The sequence below is a fragment of the Trachemys scripta genome, chromosome 23 (genome assembly GCF_013100865.1).
Source record: "Trachemys scripta elegans isolate TJP31775 chromosome 23, CAS_Tse_1.0, whole genome shotgun sequence".
NCBI classification, from domain to species: domain Eukaryota; kingdom Metazoa; phylum Chordata; order Testudines; family Emydidae; genus Trachemys; species Trachemys scripta.
The window spans coordinates 13,719,040-13,738,867 of record NC_048320.1 but is presented as its reverse complement, the minus strand read 5'-3'; the positions used below and the strand labels follow the sequence as shown (position 1 = coordinate 13,738,867).

The 19,828-nt window shown below is 51.9% G+C and overlaps 1 protein-coding gene across 1 annotated transcript; it reads left to right on the top strand.

Moving 5' to 3' along the window:
• Positions 1–1,041: 1,041 nt before the first annotated feature.
• Positions 1,042–19,564, top strand: TNS4 (tensin 4). Its single transcript, XM_034755915.1, has 13 exons — positions 1,042–1,132; positions 4,568–5,225; positions 10,015–10,453; positions 10,925–11,349; positions 12,465–12,551; positions 13,486–13,605; positions 14,027–14,119; positions 14,433–14,510; positions 15,321–15,392; positions 16,378–16,546; positions 17,080–17,148; positions 17,458–17,484; positions 18,057–19,564. Exons 2-13 carry the CDS (start codon positions 4,718–4,720, stop codon positions 18,184–18,186), a joined length of 2,217 nt encoding a protein of 738 aa, XP_034611806.1. The 5' UTR covers positions 1,042–1,132; positions 4,568–4,717; the 3' UTR covers positions 18,187–19,564.
• Positions 19,565–19,828: the final 264 nt, after the last annotated feature.

The window sequence follows — 19,828 nt, the reverse complement described above, 5'->3', positions numbered from 1 at the left end:
TTCAAAGGCACCAATTATTATTACCCATTTAAACTGTGGTGGTGCCTGACTATCCAGACCAGACTGGGCCCCATTGTGTGAGGCACTGTCCGAAAGGGAGTTGGCAGGTGCCCAGTTGTCCCTTGCACGTCTCCCCCATGAAGTACAAGCTGTATAATTGTCTAATAGTCCTAGAACGGTATGTAGCACCAAAGGGAGAAAGGAATTAAGAGGCTCATGCTAGGGAGCACGGACAGGGGTGTCCCTTTCCTGACTTTCTTTTCGAATCTCTACAGGAAAGGGACACCCCTGTCCGTGGGATTTCCTCCAATGCTCCCCACTCCCATTCTCTATCCATTGTATTGTAGTTTAAATCAATCACCAAAATAATTGAAACTAGCTGGATTATATTGCATTATTTTGACCAAAAATATGCAGAATTTTGCAGAATTTTAAAATATTGTGCACAGAATTTTTAATGTTTTGGTGCAGAATTTTTAATGTTTTGGTGCAGAATTCCCCCAGGAGTAGTGGTTGCTGGCTTGATTGCAATATTATTCCCCGGGGTTTGCATCACTGACCTCTTACGCTTGATTATAATAATGAAGAGTCATTAATAGTTTGCCCATTTCTAGATTTTTCCTTCTGAGAATTTCAAAGTGCGCTAGCACCCCCCCAGAGAAGGCTTATTATTAATTATGATTATGAGTGGCTAATATTGGTGACCCCTATGTCCATGGGTCAGGTGGGTGGTGAGCCTGCTGCCCTCTCCCTGGCACTATCCTTTGCAGCTCAGAGGAGCTTGCACTGTGCACACACAGCTCTGGGTGTTCAGTCCTCCAGCACGTCCTCTGCAGCTACCTACCGGCTGTTTTGGGGGAAGCCTGGACTATGCCTCCCTTGGACTATGGCATCTGGACCATCCCTCTTACAGCACACCTGGGCTTGGCCTAGAACATGCCTTGCAGTGTGGGGAATGGGGGAGGGCAGGCGTGGCCAGCTCGTGGGCGGGATGTTATAATGCAGGCACCAGCAGGGCTTGAGACCTTACACACTCCCTCTTGCCCTGATTCATAAGGAGCAGAGCTCCCAAAGGAGGTGTCTGTCACAGCCGGAGCCGGGACCAGGGAAGGCGCAAGGAACTGCAGCTCAGGTACCTGCTTTAGTTATGCACAAAGCCGTTTCGAGAGCAATCCTGGCATGCTCCTTATTTTTAAAGTGTCTTTCCTAATTAATTGTCTGGTTCATTTTGTTTCAAATGGCATCAGTTCATCTTGCGCTTTTCTATTGTTCTCCTTCATCTGCTGCTTTGTGTTTAGCTGTGATTTATTTCCTGCCTTTTTTTCCCCCTGAGAGCAAATATCCAGCAGAGTGGTGGTTCTTGTCTGAACAATGCAGCAGACTGGCAAAGGCACCAATTGTATTTGCTCTGGTTGTTTGATTATATTCTCACCTATGATTTTCCTTCCCGCGTTGGGGTTCGAGCATATTTAACCGTTGTGTGATGCATGCACCAGTGCCAAGGGATGGAGAACCCCCGGGCCCACGGACACCTGCTTAGCCTACAGAAACGGAGCACGGCCTGAGTCGTGTCCCCCGCCCCCCGCCCCGCTGCAGCCTCCTACCGTGACAAAGCATTGAGAGTTGAGCCACTAGCAATATCCCCCTGCAGTGAGAGTCTGCCTGGCGGGAGGTGCTGCGGACTGGGGGGGTCAGGAGGTCCATTAGCCAAGCGCAGGTAAGACGCATTCAGCAGGGCCGGGAGGGGTTCAGCGTGGCCGGCCAGTCTGGAGATAAGCTGTGGAAAGAAGCTCCGGCCCCTCGTCCTATTTTCTTAATAACGGGGCGTTAGGTTTGATTATTGTAGGGTAGCAACTAGAGGCACCTGAGATCACTGGGCCAAGCACTGTCCAGGCACGCGCAGGAGACAGGCTGTTTACAATCTGCACAGACAAGACGGACAAAGGGATGGAGGGGGAACAAGGCACAGAGAGAGGGGAAGGGGACGGAGCCTCAGCCCAGTGCGCTAACCACTATGGATGCTGCCCTTGCTTAGAAATGGGCCCTAGAGTGGTGCTCTCTCGAAAGGGCCATGGCCGGCGCTTGAGAGGCGGAGGGAAGAGCGCCTGGCAGTTCGCGGGGCGCTTTGTGCAGGGTTACAGTTTCCAGGCGAGGGATTGCCTAGGATATGAATCCAAAGAAAAACAAGCACTTCAAATCCCCCAAGGCAGAAGGATGGGAGGCCGAGTCAAAGGAGGGGCTGAACCTCCTCGTCTCAGTGACTTCAGGGGGGGATCCTGCCCCAGCTTTTTCAGAGGTCAGACAGCCCTCTTTCTGCCCCTACGCCCGTGTCCTCGCCCTTCCCTCCCTGCAAAAAAAGCTTCTCTGGGCTGCCGCTCCTTTGGCATGGGCACCATCTAAAACAGCAACATGCTCACGGAGACAACACTCAGTTAAGATACTTTTCACCTGGGGCGCTTTACCAAGGAAGGCCAGTACAATTACCCCCATTTTACAGGGGGGGGGGAAACTGAGGCACAGACAGGGGACATGACTTGTCCACAGTCACCCTGTGGATCAGTGGCAGAGATAGAAAATCCATACCATAGCTAAGGAACCTGCTGTTACCTCTAGAGAGGAAAAGCCTCCAGCTAGGTATCTTGTCTCAGATGTTCCCTGATTAACTAATACTTGGTAGATGAATTCATTTCATTTTATTTGGACTGAGATCCCCTTCATAGGAGTCAGATTTGTTTTACTGTCCTGAGTTTTCAGCTGTTGTTCTCCCAAGTTGTCAAAGTAGCAAAGCGCCTGCAAACTCCCCCCGCCCCCCCACCGCTAGGCTTGTCCTAGGAGCCTGGAGGCAGCCAAGTCTGACCAGTGCAGCTGTGCTGAGGTTCCATCTGGTTCGTGAAGTTATGACATTTTACCAAACGAAACATAAACTTGGGGGTTGGGTTTTTTGTTGTCTCTGGGAGGGGGAGTTGTTTTTTTAAATTTAGGGGTCATGTTTACAAGCTTTTCTCTGCAACCAGGAGGGCTAAACACCTTTTCCAAATGAAAGCTGGGATTCTGCTGTAATCCCATGATTCCAGGAGCTGGGGCTTTAAGAAAAAGACCAGAGAGCATAAAACTCCTGATCAAAATGTAAACGTTGGCAACCCGGCGTCGAGTTTCTAAGAGGCTTCTTGGTGCTGCTGACTATTTAGAGTTGTCCCTGTTTTCAGAAGCGTCTCTGTCATCTGAAAACTCAACCTCCCGCTCCGCACACAACAGTCAGACTCAGCTTCCGGCTCCTCCGCCAGCACAGGCTGCCCCGTGCTCTGGCGTGCTAATTCCCTGCTAGCCACGGGCATATTCATATTTGCTATATGATACAGCTGCTTGTTCAGCAATCAAAACACAGCCGGCATCACCATGGCAACTGTTTTCCTCGACTTTACTGACGCGCCCTGTTAATCCGGGCAAGTCCCAAGAACAGGCCTCCGATGACTAAGGAGGGCGTAGTTTGCTCTCTAGCCCTAAATGCCTGTGTCTCCTTCCTCTCGCTGATGTCAGAAGGTGCTCCAGGGCTCACATTTCAGAAGTGTCAGAGCTGGGTCCCCGGTCAGGCAGGAGAGGCTTGTGGTTGTAGACGCAGAGGGCCCAGGTTTGATTGTGTGATGTTCAGGACATACAGACAGAGAAATTAGATAAAAACGTAAAATACTCTTGCTGGAAGGTGGCAATGTAACACATCCTGGTTAGGGTTAACCAACCCACAAACACACAAAACAGAGTGAGAGAAAACAGGCTTCTCCCTAAGGCAGCGAGGCACAACTCATGCTACCTTGGTCTAGGATGGATCTTTGCAGACTAACCGCTGAAAGCCCCAGATCACCTGCCTCCCTATAGAGACCCAGCGGCTACAAGCTCTCCAGGAAAACCCCAGAGAATTTAAAGTGATGGCTTTCAATTTCAGTGCCGATTCCTGCTTCCACCCAGGGCTTTTAAACACAAACCAAACGCACTCAGGGACTAGCCAGAACTTCGAATTAGCCATGTTCCTAGTGCATCACTTCAGCCTCCTGTACAGCCACCACCTTGGTCACACTTTATCAACAAAACAATGGGACAACGCACGTTCATCCCCATGCACAGATCCGAACTGGCAATCGGACCATCGCAAGAGCTCACTGTGTTGGTTAGGGTTAGCTGTCTATCACGGTCACCTTTGAGAGGGCCCCAGCTTCCTCGGAAGCCATCCAAAGTGCAAGATTGAGGCAATGATAGGCTGTGTAATTCTCAGCCAAGGAAAAGGCACGGTGCAAATGGAGCGGAGAGAATTCAGCTCTCTGGAGGGGCTGGGGAGGGGGTCGTTAGCCACAGAAAAGCTGTTGCAGTGAGGATGAATTTGCAGCTTGCCCGAATGCACCGTAGGACTCGGGTTACATATTGGTGGAATCAAGCGCAAAGGAAAATTTGCAGAGTGGCTTTTTTTTTTTTTTTTTTTCCAAATTGAATTCCAAGTGTGACCCCTGCTTTCCTACTTTAGATATTACTCTGCAAACGTCCTAGTGTCTAACTGCTCGTTCTTTGCATTCTTTAGATTCCCGTCGGGTGCCTTCCGCTTGAGACGGCCGATTAAAGAAAAGGTTTGTCGTGGCCCTTGGTGGATAAAGGCACGTGGAGAAGTCACCTCGAAGGCAAGGAGGAGACAACGCTCCCAGACTGACTATTAAGGCAGGAAGCCAAAGCAATGTCTCAGGTCATACCCAGCCACGTGCTACGGGTTGGCCAGACAATACGTGTTGCATCCCAGGAAGAAAGCAGAAGCTTACATCCAGCCGGGAGCCCCTGCTGCTCCAGTTTGACTACAACATGTTCTTACTATTCAGCCGAGGGTTGGCTCAGCCAGCCTATAATGGCACAAACCAATGCCCGTCTGCATGGACCTAACTCGGATGCCGTGTTCACGCGTGTGGCCTCTCCCACCCGCGGGAAAGAGCATCAGGTTACCGCTTTGGAAAGAGCCAGTCCCACACATCAGCCAGAGGGCAAAGAGGAGACCGAGGGGACTCCCGAGGCTAGTCCAGTGTCTCCGACCCTGGACGTGTCGATAGAAAACCTGAACCAACTGATCCTAGAAATCGACCCGACCTTTCAGCCCCTCCTGCTCAAACCAGACAGCAGCAAGAAGCACACGGCCCAACCCACGTCTCCTGGCAACGCGGCTGTGACCGAGAAACCAGACCCCGATTCGTTAGGTGAGGTAAAGGTCGTCAATGTGCAGTGCGCTCAGCCCTAGCAAAGTACCATGAAAGTCCCAGAGCGTTTCCGTGCATTGCACGTGCCACGTGCAATCCCCGAGAATTCACCCCGTGCAGCGGGCAGGCACAAGTCCTCAAAAAGGGCACTGGTGAAACGTAATTTTACCCATAGTACACCCAGGGTTTTGATGTGATTTTTCTTGCCTATCACATCAGGGGCAGGCAAGTTGATTTTGTGGCTGGGCTGGCAAGTTTTCCCTCTGACGTCTGTGGCCCCCCCATCACCATAGTGTCCGAGGCCACTTTCAATCTGTAATGTATTTAACCTCATAGACCCTCTGTGCTGCAGGGCAGAGCTGTTCTCCCCATTTCACAGCTGGGAAACTGAGGCATAGATAGGCTCGGTGACTTACGGGGGTTAGTGGGGGAGCTAATGGCTTACGGTCACCTGGCCGGAGTTAAAGCCAGGGAGGTGTGTGGCTTAATGAGGGATTAACGGGGAAGGCGGTGCTCAGAAGTAAGGTGCAGGGTGTGAGTGAATTAGCAGAGAGGTCAGAGCACCCCGAGCCTGCAGCCCGCGGCCTCAGGAGAGCATGTGTGAGGCTTGTTTGTCCGGCAGTTTGTCTCGGGGGTAACTACTCTCGGAGGGAGGCTAGTTAAGGTGCTGAGATGGCCCCGGGGCTCTGGGTTGAGTTCACAGCCTTGCCACAGAATCCCAGTGTGACCCTGAGCCAGTCTCCTAGGCCCGAGTTTTCAGTGGAGCTCCGCTCTCATTTAGGCCCCCAAAGGAGTGGCTGGACTTTCAGCAGAGCCCCATGTGCCAGGCGCAAAGTGAGTGCCTTCAAAAGTCTGTCCCCAGCTGTGAGAGCGAATCCCACCCAAGGCTTAGCCACTGGGCCCAGCGCAGAGCCGGGTTCACTGACACGCTGGTGAACCCACCGTCACCACCATGGCGGCCTCTCTCTACAGCCGTGGGATTGTTCCTAAAAAACTCTAGTGTGTGTACGTCTTCTGTGCCTCAGTTTCCCCATCTGTAAAATGCAGCTAACCGCACTGCTTTGCCTTGCCGGGGTGTGGTGAGGCTAACCCCTTCACTGCTTGGGAGGCACTCAGATAGCGCCGGGCTGGCAATGCCATAAGGGGGCAGGTGAATGAGTTGGAGCAGGGGCATATCAACAAGGAACGACGGGGAGCGGCTGTGAATGGCATTCCTTTGCAACACGTTCCCCTGGGTTCTTGCTGCGAATTCCTTTGCAAGGAAGAGAGTCGAGGGGGGACTGATGGCGGAGAGTGGCTTGCACAAAGTAGCGATGTTGAGTGAAGACTTTTAGGGATGCAGTGGTCCCTGAGAAATCATTTCTGTAAAGGCCCTGGATACGCCCGCGGGTTTTCCGTTGTCGAATGGAAATCACGGTGTGCGCGTTTGAACCTTCCACTCAGGGAGAGTTTGCATAATCCACCCTGTGTTCATGGGAGAGATTTGTGGCTGACGCGAATTCTCTCTCGTACGCAGTGGTTGAGAATGTTAGACTGGCCCTCTCGGCCCCGCCTAGCATGTGGCATTGGTCAGTCAAGCTGTTGTTTTGAAGTCACACCTGCTGCTTCTTGGTGCCAAAAAATTCGCCAGGAACATGAGCTAATATTAAACCCGTCGGATAGGCAAGAGCTTCAAGGTAGCAGGCAAACAGCTGGGTTAAAGTGATGACCCGGAAACAGCCAATTATTTCTCCTAACAGGGCCATTCTGAGTTACAATCTTTCCTTTCTTTGTCCTTTGGAGGGAGACCTCCCGGACACAGCGTCTCCAGCCAGGAGCTGGTCGCAAGGGCTCTGAACGCTAATGAGCCGGCACTGGGACAAACCGGTGACAGAGCCCTGGCCAGGACTGTCTTTGATAGGGTGATTGCCGCTTTTTAGTAATAGCGAGGAGGGGAGCGTCGGGGGAAAGGTTGAGGCGTGACAGAGAACTGCTGTGGTTTTATTTTTAGTCGGGGTTTCTCTAAAGGATTTGACAAGCTTCCAGCAGATCCCCCTAGCCCTGTCGCTCTGACGGGCTGCAGCACCTTTCCTGTTCCCCGGCTGAAGTTCCTCGCCCACGAGGCAGCGTTCCCGGTTAGATCCGAGTTGCAATGGCAGCGTCAGATCAGCCCAACCTGGTTCTGGCACGTGGGCCCCAGGGCTGCTGTTCTCAGCTGCAGCAGGCCTGGCGTTGCTGCGTCCAGGTGAAAACCTTGTGGGCTCTGATGTGCCGTATGGGGCTGTTGAACCAGCTCCTTTTTGCGTGTTTATCTAAGCACGGCCTGTTTTATTTTAAAATTGGTTTCTCAACTGTAGACAGATTCACCAGCCCAATTAAACCGAACGTCTGCCTGTGCTTTGCCTAGGGGCCTGGCACGCAGAAGGCAACCAAAGAGAACCTTTTGTGCGGACTTGTCCTAGAACCTGATGCCTTCGAGGCACTGTTGTTTCTTACAAGAAGCAGTGACAAGTCTTGGGCAATTTGCCGTCCTCCCGGAGTCAGCTACTCACTAACTACACGATATAAGGCAGCAACCAGGCCTGTCAAAGGAATGACAAGGAAACTCAACACTTTTAAGAGCATTTTTTTTATTACAGAAGCAAAAAAAATATTCCGTCCTCTTGATGCCTTTAAAAGCAGCACAAAGAACCCTCCCGGCTTCAAAGGCATGACAAGAGCCAGCCTGGGAGCGGAAGCTCGACACACTCAGGCTAGATCGTAACAGTCCCTCCGGCCTTAGAGTCTAGAAATCTAGGAATACGTGGAGTGGAGGTTCACCCACTGGCTCTGACTCCACTGCATTATACAGTTCTTATACATCCAGGGGCGACGAGAGTAGCCAGGGCTCTGGCCCACAGCTGAGTCGGGCTCATGTCTCTGCTGTGGTATCTGCCTTCCAAAAGCAGGAAAGAGCCCAGAGACCTGAGGGAGCGACCAGTCCCAGCCCCATCTTTGCGGAGCAGACAGCGCGGCCTGGGCTATCTCCCATTTAAAACTAAACCGGGATGGGCTGGGGAAATGAAAGCAGCCCTCGTTCATGAACAAGGGACTCCGGCAGAGATCACACCGTTGTAACTCAGCACACAATGACCGTGCACTGGGCCCTAGTTTGTGGCATTTCTCTGGCACGTCTCAGTGAGGATCTCAAAGCAAGTTACAGACATTGACTAATTGAGTGTCACGATCCCTCCTGCCTGTGAGCTCTTTTGATCCCTGGGTTACGATGGGTAACGAAGGGACCGAGCGGTTAAATGATGATGTGTTAAAAGTCAGACGAGGCAGTGGCAGAGTTGGGCATGGAACCCAGGAACCCCATCTCCTAGTCCCCCCCTGCTCTAACCACTAGACCCTCTGCTCCCCTCCCAGAGCCAGGAATAGAACCCAGGATTCCACTCTTAACTCCCAGAGCAAGAAAGCCGGTTAGTGTGAGTGCAGAAATCTACTTTTTACTGTTAGGCTTTCTTAGATCTGCTTAGAAACAAACCTTTCCCCTTCACAAGTGTGTGGCCAGACGCAGCAATATACTAATCCGTACGTGTTCCCTTTGGGGTGTCCCATGAGCCCTGAAAGAGAGGGAGAGCCGTTCTGGGAGGGACACTGGGGGGCACATACTTGAGAGATTCTGAATCGCCTTAAGAGCTGCTTTGGGAACCACAGGACTTCTGCCCAACTGGGACAACGGAATCGACCGAGCGGCTCCCGAGCCCCGGGCTCTCAGCCCATGAGCTGATCCGCTAGAAATGTGCAGGTGCCTTTGACAAGCAGCTTCGCTCTGCACCCCACTGGCACCACGCCGGTTCTGTGCATGGTTACCAATGCTCCAAGCATCCAGCCACGCCTGAGAAATACACAGCCGAGCACGGGGCCTGTGCACCAGGTGAGCTGTAAGTGGTAGGCAGGAGCCAGAAAGCCCATCCCGCCTCTCACGCCCTTTGTCCATGAGTCTGATGTGATCACTCACTTGGGAGTAGCCAGACGTTTTTTTCTTTAGTCAGGTACAAACAGAACGGCTGCTTAAGAAGACAAATAGAAGCATCCGCCCTTTGCTACAGGCATCAACATGTAATCATCACCAGGGGCTCTGCGCTCTCCGAGATGACCGTGCATAACCCTGCCTCCCTGGGGGCTGCTCTCGTTAGCTGGGGGCGGGGCACTCCGGCTGGAGTTAGAAGCAAAGTGTCACCATTTCAGAGAGGGGAGCTAGGAATCTGCTTCTGGGAGCTGCCAGGCAAGGCCTGGCCTTGTGACGTGGGAGAAAGGGGCTCCTCAAAACCTTGGCAGGGAGCGGCTCTGTAACGTTCCCTGTTCCTTGGCTAATGGCCACACAACACCTGCAGCCCCAGGGGGTCTATAAAGAAGGGAATTAATCACAGCCCAGGTCTAATGAAGCGTGGAGGTTGCATCTGAGCACTAGCGCTGGAGAGCACCGTTGTGGGGCTTGCGTGGGGCACGAGGGGTTGTTTGACATTCCCATCAAACACATCTTTGCACTTGCAATTGTCGGTTGCGCTCACGGCCAGGGACCGTGTCACCTTCGGTGTGAATGCAGGGCCTGATCCAGATTGACTCCGCGAGGTGCGGTCACTATGAGGCGAAGGTTCCAAAAGCTACCTAAGGGATTTGGGGGCCCAGTAAATGGGAACTGTGCATCAAAATCCCCTAGGTGGTTTGGAAACTGCAGTCTAAATTCATAATAATTCTCCTCCTAGGTTTGGCTGATGAACCTGCCCAAATACCTTATTGTTAACTCCTCCCGTTTTGTTTCCAGAGATCAAGTACATCGAAATGACCCCCGCCCGAGCCAAGAGCCACGAATCCATGCAGGGCTCGGCCAGTCCTTGCGTCACTCCGCTCTCCATGTCACCCCAAGGCAGCTGCTTCCTGCTAGCCCGGGACAACTGCACCCCGAACGGCAGTCTTGTCTTCTCGAGCCCCTCCGGGCCTGACAGCAACCGGGCAGCTCCTCAAAATCAGCCACCCACTGGGAGCTCCCCCCAGACCTGCTACAGAGTATCTGAATGTGTGTCCATCCCACAGCGTGGTCAGAAGGATTGCATCTCCTACGGGCCAAATACTCTCCTGGCCACCTCTCCCGGCCTGGAGAGTTTGCGGAAGGCTTTGTACATTGGGCGGGCTCCGCAGAGAACCAGCAGGGTCTCCATGCTCTCCACGAGCCCGGGATCAGACACCAGCTACATGCTTGGAAGGTAAATCTGCCTTTGTGATCTCTGGGCATTCAGGGCTCGGGTGTATTTCCGCAGAGAACGAGCCATGGCAGAGAGTTTCTCCACCTTTATGGAGCTGGCCCCGTTCAGAAGCCAGGTGGGTGGGGATGGGCAGTAAGCTCTTGGGGGATTCAGAGCTGACTATGCCACCAAAGAGGAGTGCTGCATTCTCCTGGGCAACAGCAAATGCCCTAATGCTCACCAGTGCCCCCATCCCGCCCTTTGCGGGAGAAGACTGGAGAGTGGGAGCAGAGGAAGGGACAGAAGAGGGAGCTGGCTTTATTTCCCCCTGGGGTGGAACTGAGCTTTCATGCTGTGATTTGATGTCACAGGAGCCAGGCAAGGTTCCCCCCACCCCCACCCCCAGGCAACCTCTATCTGGCTTGCTGCACAGTGCGTCAGCTGGAGAACAAGCCCTCCGATTTCCCTGTACCTTCTGCTTTTCTTCTGCAGCAGCACTCAGTCGCTTCCCAACGATGACTCCGACTCTTACCAACCTGCCCACAGATCAGCGGAAAGCCCCTTATCCGTCGGCTCCTTCGGCAGCCCTTGTCTCGCCTCCCCCGGCATTCAAGTCGATCGTTTTGGAGATGCCTTTAGCCCGGGTTCCAATTCCAACAAAGTGAACAACTCTTCCTCCCCGCCACTCCAGAAGGGACATGCCAGCAGCTGTCCCCCATCCATCGTTAACTCCATGGCTGATATCCCCATACTGCTGGTCAACGGATGTCTGGAACATGGCGAGACGTCTCCCAGGATGGGCAAAGACTTCCAGCGTTCCGTCAAGCAGACAATTCCACCCAATTCCAGCTCCTCCTCAGGGATAAACAGCTTGAATAAGACCTCTTCTGAAACATCTCTCTCCTTCTGCTCGGCCGGTAAGTTGTGCCTGTTTTGAGTTGGAACCACTCTCTGTTTCAGAGCGAAGTTATCCAACACAGAGAATCCCACTAGGTTACCGAGGTGGAAAGACAGGATGAAACTGGAGATTGTGTTTCCACTTCCAATCAAGCTTTCATTTATAAATGGTTAATAGGACACTTATAGATATTATAGATATGATAAGTTGTGTCCTTGAGGGCGATAACCCCGTCATCAGAGGTGTTAGAGATGGTTATAAGTCATGGTTGTAAGAACCTGTTGGACTCTCTAAAGATCTAGAATGATTGATTAATCATTTATTGAAACATCTAGTCATCATTTTTAACCCTTCATAAATTGAAACCCCACTATAAAGTGTGAACAAGATGGCATATAAATGAAGACTCTCTCCAGCAGAAAATTGTGTGCAGAAATGTCCAGGAATTATTCATTAAAAAAGGGTCAGGGTGTTAAAAACATCTGGTAACGATGAGGTTCCATAAAATTATAGGGTCCCATCCTCCGCTCGTGTGACCAGGGTAGTTACACTGGTTGAGAATGTGACCCATAATGTTTTAATTTCATCCTTATTTCAGTGCTAGGACTTTTTTGCCCCCACTTGTTTTTGGAGGTCATCTAAAGATATCAAAAGTTTGGGAAACACAAGGTTCCTAGTTCAAGAGTAAACAACTGGGCCATTGTTTTCTGGAATAGTTTACGGGGGCAGCTCCTGACAGAGACTTTTCCTCTGGGTTCTCATGGGAAAGAAAAGAGGGATGTCTTTCAACATAGCGCTCTTGACTTCAGTGAAGCTGGGATGATACACACCAGCTGAGGAACTAGCCTATTATCTTTCTGATCTTGACTGTGGTTTGCCAAGAAGATAATGAAGTGGAGAGTGAATTATGCTGGGAACCGGAGAGGAAGTTCTAATTGAAAGACTTGAGCAAACATTTAAACCCAAGCTCAGTTAAAAGAGAAACAGTCTTTGTTCGGGTTCCTCTCCCCTTAAAGATGCCAGGCAAGAGAATCGCTGGGATCTAAATACCTATAACACATGCCTGTGCCTCTCTGCAAAGAAAGAGGTTCGTGTCATGTGCCATGCATGAGGGAATGCCATTGTCTCTTGCAGGTCCCTCCAAAGATGGTGAGCCAACCATGAAGTTTGTGATGGACACGTCAAAATACTGGTTCAAGCCAAGCATTACAAGGGACCAAGGTAAAAGGAGAGGAGAAGTTGCTAGGCCTATCCCATTCCCAAATCTACCCTTCTGCGTCGCTCTTGGAGAGCTGCTCATCTGATGGGGTGGCAGAGGACTAGCAGAAGCTCTATGCATCACTTAGGTCCCATAGTGACTTATTTCCTAATTGCATCCTAACCCAATAAAAGCTGGTGTTACAGAAGTGGAAGAGAATCAGAGGGGGAGCCGTGTTAGTCTGGATCTGTAAAAAGCAACAGAGAGTCCTGTGGCACCTTTAAGACTAGCAGATGTATTGGAGCGTAAGCTTTCGTGGGTGACAAAGTGGGCATTCACCCACGAAAACTTATGCTCCAATACATCTGTTAGTCTTAAACGTGCCACAGGACCCTCTGTTGCTTTTTACAGAAGTGGAAGAGGCACTCGTCAGTCTAGAGATGATGCTCAGGAAACATCAGGTCTTCCCTCTGTCTGTGCTGTCCGAGTTGAGGAGAATACGCTCCCCTCTCTAATGATCAGCTGAGTCAACTTGATTTTGGAAAGGGCCAACTGTATTTTTCAATTCCCAGGATAAGGATCCTGGCTGAAGTCGAATGCTTCTTGAATCACCCCTGTGCAGTGACACCATTCTGGTCAGGTCTTCTGCAAGGACAGAGCCTGGACCTCTGAGTTTAAAAGCTCAATGAGGCTTTACTGCTAAAGAAGCAGGTCCATTAGTTCGGAGGACCTAACATTAGCAGACTCATTAAATGGGTATATGTGGTCTAAGCACCATACTTTTAGCATGGGTTGCAGATGCATGAAGGAAATATTCGTATGCACCCTGAAGCCCACCCCGCTGCATGTCACTGTGCCCCGGGGATGGTTACAGCGCTAGACAGAGGGAATGCTGAGTTCAGAAATGCCGAAATGCCGCCTGCGTTGCATGGGTAACCCTCTCCCGTGTGCCTGCAGCAATCCAACTTCTGAAGGAGGCGGAACCAGGCGCTTTCCTCATGCGGGACAGCACGTCGTACCGCGGGTCGTTTGGGCTGGCGATGAAGGTTCTCAGCTCACCATCCGGCTGCAAGACAGGTACAGAGAGGCCTCTTGAGAACATAGAGCTAAACTCCCCAGGAGAATCGTCTACGCCAGGCTCAGCAGTTTGTAACGGAGCCAATAAGCAGTGAGAGTTTTGCTCGATTAAGGACCCCCGAGTTTGGATCTTTGTGTAAAATTCACCCCGATGGGTCAGCACAAGGGCCACACATCACTTGAAACCTCAAAGTAAGGCTGCAGGGGGACGTAAGGGTCAGTGCCTAATTGCCTTGGGGTGGTGTAGAAGCACAATGGAAACGGCATTTTGAAAATCCCACCCTGCAGATAGAGCTGAACTAAAGGGTGTCGTGCAGTTACAGCCCAGCCCAGAGGCATGCAGGGAAAGTGGAGGGTCAAAAACATGGTGGGCAATAACACTGGAGATTGTGGTAGAGCCTCTCTTGCATTTTGCTTGAAGGTGATGACAGCAGCGACCAGGTCCGACACTTCCTCATTGAGTCATCTGCCAAAGGAGTGCACCTTAAAGGGGCCAGCGAGGAGCCCTACTTTGGTAAGGCTATTACTGTCGTGGAGCGGAAGTTACAGGAGGAGTATTACGTGTATTACGGTAGCACCGGGCCCCTGATCACATTTGTGCCTGGTGCTGTACAAGAAAGCAGCAAGAAGCAGTTTAAATGCCTGTCCCAGCGTGTGTCGCATGACCAGTCACAGCTGTAAATACAACGGGTAAAAAACATTAGACCAAGGCCACCGTCTTCACTCAGGCCAGCTGAGATGAGGGGGAGGGTGATGGAAGGGTGGGGGAGCTGGTGCGGTTTCTTGTCCCTGCCGTCCTATAAGCCCTCTCGCTGTCTCTGTTGCAGGGAGCCTGTCTGCCTTCGTCTACCAGCACGCCATGACGGCACTAGCCTTGCCCTGCAAGCTGGCCATCCCCACACAAGGTACGGGTCCGACTTGGAGGAGACCAGCAGGAAGAAATGCTGGGAGTTAGCGAGGGGGGTGGGGGGCGGCTAGGTGGACATTGCGGACATGTCTGGACTTCACAGCTACGCCCCCGTTCCAGCAAAACCGGAGTTTGGAAGGGGGCCTGCTCACAGGCACACGTAGGGCATGGGGGATGCATCAGTGGGAACAGGGGACAGCACTGGTAGGTGGGGACGGGAGTCAGGGAGAGGCATGAATGGTTGGCAGCTGTAAGTGCCGCTGTGGTGAGGGGTGAGGAGAAAAACTGGCCAATACCTCCCCGGTTGTGGGCAGAGCAGACGACGTACGTTTTGCCCTGTGGACACGGTTTCTGAATCCTGTGCAGCGATACCAGCACACTGGCTGCAGTTGCTAATCCCAGAGCGAGAGAGAGGTGCGAGCGGCCTCTGTAGTAGTCCAAGGGGTTGGGGTTCACATGAGCCTGTGGAGAGACCCGTGGGCTGGGCAGAGGCCTCCGGAGAGCTGGCCGGAAAGGCGGAGCAGAGTGGACGAACGAGGAGGGGTCAGATCATAGAGGTGGACGGGGGACACAGACACGAAGGGCTTGGAAGGGGAGGAGGGGATGGTGGGCGATGTCCCTGGATCCCTGAATAGAAGTGGCCTATTCACAGCGGGTGAAATTCACCCGTGTGCAGAGACCCTAAGACTTAACTGGTTCCTGGGCCCTGTGTCCCCTGAACAGAGGTGAGTTTCACCCCTGGCCAAGCGTTGATTTCAGAGCTGCTTGCTCTCCCCACGCCTCACGGTTCTGTTTGTTGCTTGCACAGATTTTGCTGGTGGAGAAAATAGCTCCGAGACCCCCCTGGAATCTGCAATTTCTGCAATGAAGAAAACTGCTGGTGAGCAAAGGAAAGAAACCAAGTTTCTTCTGGGCTTTATTTGCAGGAGGGACAACCTGTCGCCATCCTCCAGGGCTTTGGACTTCACCCCGCGCGGAGTGATTTCACTTTTAACCAGGGCCAGCTCCAGGCACCAGCCTGACAAGCAGGTGCTTGGGGCGGCCACTCCGGAGAGGGGCGGCAGGTCCAGCTATTCGGCGGCAATTCGGCGGACGGTCCCTCACTCCCACTCGGAGTTTTTTTTTTTTTCCAAAACCCTGGAGCCGGCCCTGCTTTTAACACACCCGACACTGAGATATTTTTTTCACACTTGTGATAAATTCTGACACAAGTCACAGAAGCAGCTGACATGACCAGACCTGTAGCTTGGGGGAGTGGGAGGGGAGCGGTGTTGCCAGTTCGCACAATTTTATCACAAGTCGTGTGGTACCTGGTGTTTTTCTTGCAGCCCTAATTCCAGGAGTCGGGTGACTCGGCTTGCATTAAAACAAAAGGCAGTAGCTAGCGCTCATGACTGAGAAATGTTTGAAAATGTGACTCCCAACCGCTCAAACCTCCGAAGGCGAAGGAAAAGAACCCGACAGTTGTTGCGTTATAAAATCTCCTGATTTTTTTAAGCCAATCTCCTGATTTTCATGGCCCGACTAATGATTTCTGAACACCTGGGATTTGGCGGTCCTGGGGTAGTGTCACTGTGGCTGCTTCGAGCCGCGGAGTAGACAAGGCTGGCAGGATATAAAGGCCTGAGAGTGCAGTCAGTAATGGGTGCACTGCGGGTAAAAGCACAGGGTCAGGGAGAGAAATGTAGTATAACTATTGGTCTGACTGTAGTGCCACGGGCAGGGGCCCCAGTGTGCTAGGAGCTGTACAAACACAGAACAAAGCGCTGGTCCCCTACAGCGCCCTGATCGCTCTTCAAAGCCGGCGGGAGGGGGCCGCAGACCCAGCGTGGCGCTGACCTTGGTTTTGTGCTGTTCCCTCGCAGCCTGCAACGTCTTGTACCTCAACTCGGTGAGCGTGGAGACGCTGACCGGCGCCTCGGCGGTTCAGAAAGCCGTCTCCTCCACCTTCGAACTGGAGACGCCGCCCACGCCCACCATCGTTCACTTCAAAGTGACCGAGCAAGGAATAACCCTAACCGACGTCCAGAGAAAGTAAGGATGCTCCTTTGGGACGGGCCTGCTGAGATGCTGGCGTTAGATTTCCTGGGGCGGTGCTTATGACAGCGCTGCTGCGGATTGGTCAGGGCTGGCAGAGTGACTAGATTCTGGCGTGAATGGGGACAGGGCTCCATAAAACCTCATTATCTTAATCCTGAATTATCTCTCCTAAATGGGACCAAAGTCTCTTCCCAGTTACAATGTTGCAAGCCCTGTGTAAATTACACATTAATCCCTTCTGTCATTGGAAGCGTAACCCCCAGGCTGCATTTGACCCATTACGTTGAATAGTATAGGACATGATTCCACTTTGAGCACAGCCACTGTAGTGCCACTGGGGAGCTAGAATCGGGCGCTAAATTCACGTCACTGGTCAGCCGAGATCGATCAGAACCCAGCCTTGGGCACCAAAGGGCTTGTCGGCTCATCAAGAGGGGTTTGATTTTGCAGAAGTGTATTTCCCCCCCTTGAGCTATCCAGGCACCGCCTCTTTTAAAGCCTTGTCTTCTTCTTCTTCCCCTCTGCAGGGTGTTTTTCCGACGGCACTATCCCCTCGCTGCCCTCAGCTTCTGTAGCATGGACCCTGAGAACAGAAAGTAAGTTGCAACCAACTGCTCTGCAAGTCGGGGCAGTGAAGTTATTCAGGGAGCAGGCTGGGTGCTGTAGTGGTCATTGGACCCTCGATGGAAAATAACTGCCATGTGGGCGCAGGATGGGACCAAGGACTGGCCCTGAGTAGAATGTCAGAATTGAAAGAACTGATCAAAATTCCAGATTTTCAGAAAAGACTAAGGTTTTTTCCCCAGCAAACGTAACCGTTTTCTAGTTACAAAGTAATTATACGCAGCTAATAACATTCAATATCTGGATTTCTCTTGAGAGTTTCTTCATCTCTTTTCTTTCAGGTGGCAAAAGTACTGCAAGTCTTCAAGGTAAGCCTCATCCAGAGAAACCTCCCGAAAACGCAGGAGGAAAGTGGCTTTAGTTACAGGGTTCTGGGTATTTAAACAGACACATTTCAAACAGCAGCTTAAACTTAAAAATTAAAAGCCCAGTGATCAGAGGAGCAACGAAATTTACAGATTTAGGAGAATTCACCAGTGCTCTGTAACAAAACCCTTCCGGAATGGAAGGGGGATACAAGAGCTACCCATAGAGAGCCAAGCTTTGTAAGATCTCGGCGGTAGCTACAGCTGTCCCTCTCCTGGGGGTGAATTTCACCCTAAGTGGAAAGAGCTCAGCAAATCTGTCAGGTCCCTAATCCTGCCCCCAAGTGTTCTCAGTGGGCAGGAAGTGAGTTCCCCATGACTCTACTTTGTGTCCCAGGAATGTTCCATAGTCAGGAAGGTGACGGCAAGAAGCACTACCACAGTATGGCTTTTCCTCGGGAACGGGCCAGGTGGGATTGCTAGTTCGCTCTGCGGCTAGTTTCAGCTTGTTCTCTTCCATTTCTGAACGCAGACTAACTAGGCCTTTTTATTTTTGGTCTCTCTCGTTTCCAAAGGATCTTTGGCTTTGTAGCCAAAAGCCAAATGGATGCCGAGAACCTCTGTCATCTCTTTGCCGAGTATGACACTGTGCAGCCGGCTTCTCTTGTCATTGACTTTCTCAGCAAACTCCTCCCGGAGCAGTAGCTGATGCAGACCTGCGGAGACGCCGTTGCTGCCAGTACCTGGATGCCACTTCCTACCGTTCTGTTGCGACCTTGTTGCATTTTGGCAACTGCTCCTATTTATAACTTTTGTTACGTACTTTGATGTCCGGAGTTTCAGAGGAAGGTTTTACACTCCCTGCTCAGTCCTGGGAGGCGCTGATGGGATCAGATCCCATTCAAGACCTCTGATGAGGAATCACATGGAAATGCCGAATGCCGTGCATGTATATATCGCAGCCTGCAGGAAGCCACGGCGGGTCAGATGGTGGATGAGTGTGTGAGGGGCTGGATTTGCCTTGCAAAGTTATTTGCTCACTCATCGCGGGTGAGTCATTTTGTCCTTTAACAGGCAGGGAAAATATTGGGGCCAAGAGTTTTTATAGTGATGCCTTGATTTCGGGGTGCCCAATTTGAGACCCTTAAAGGGGTCTGAGCTCCCACCCTCCAAAAGTCCGGGTTAGCACCGCCCGACCTCACAGATGCCTGGTGAGGATAAATGGTGCCCTGCTACAATGGTACCAGGGGCCAGGCGAGGACCTTCCGTAGACCGATAGGCCCTTCTCAGTAGCCTCCAGGTGGATTCTGCAAATCAAGGCACCTATGATCACAAGCTGCTTCTGAAAAAAACTTGGCTCCCTACATGTTTGTGTCTGAAATGTTGGGCAAAACAGATTTTTTTTGGCCAGGGCTGGTAAATTTTTGTGCCATTTTTGCTGGATTAGCCTAGCTCGAAATATCCAGATCATGACGAGTGGAGAAATAAACACTGACGTTTTCATGACAGTAAATGTGTTGGCTTTTTGGAGGAGATTGGGCCAGATCCATTGGCGGCGCCTCCTTCTGGGGCGCGCCACGTGCTGAAGGAAGCAGGTGACTCCAGTAGGTAAGAGGCTCGATTGCATAGCTAGGGCGTTGGGCTGGGAGCCAGGAGATCTGAGGTCTATTCCCCCTCCCCCCGTTCACTCAATGGCCATAAACTGAAGGTCTCGTCCCTTCCGAGCAGGAGGAGATAAGGCAGGGAACTGAGCTAGTGAGTCTGGGCCTGGGAAATCAGCTCGACACGAGTGCATAGCTCCCGCAGTCTGCTTTACCCACTTGAGACGCCAAAATCCGGGGCAGTTGGCTTGTTTGTGTCTCTTCATCCGCTAACTGCTGTATTTTCACAGCACTTCCTGTGCTATTTACGGAGGAGTAACATGGTACAAAAGCACCAGGTTGTGTAACTCTTTGGCCGGGGCTCAGGTGGGCAGCCCGGTCTAATTAGGGGCAAGGCTTGGGGCAGCAGGGTCTAGTGGTTAAAGCCCTGGACTGGGACTCTGGAGGCTTGGGTTCTATTCCTGGCAGCCAATGACCTGCTGTGTGACCGTAGGCAAGTTCCTCCACCGCTCTGTGCCTCAGTTTCCCCTCCTGCTCTTTGTCTGTCTTTGCTATAATGGCAGTGCCCAAAAGGCGCCCGCTGGGCCTTGGGGCCCCCATTGTGCTGCAGGGCGACCTCTTGCTCTGTACTGCACTCAGCACAAGGAGGCCCCAGATCCAGTGCATCACATTAATGTCTGGCCGAGTCAGATGCGAACGAGTATAAAACGAGGCAGGAGCCTTCAAACTCCAGGGGAAGTCGTTCT

Bases quoted from the DNA above. Each gene is read 5' to 3' on its own strand.
- TNS4 (XM_034755915.1), top strand. From the start codon at position 4,718: ATGTCTCAGGTCATACCCAGCCACGTGCTACGGGTTGGCCAGACAATA. The intron at 5,226-10,014 runs GTGAGGTAAAGG...TTTTGTTTCCAG, and splicing joins ACCAGACCCCGATTCGTTAG to AGATCAAGTACATCGAAATG. The intron at 11,350-12,464 runs GTAAGTTGTGCC...TGTCTCTTGCAG, and splicing joins TCTCTCCTTCTGCTCGGCCG to GTCCCTCCAAAGATGGTGAG.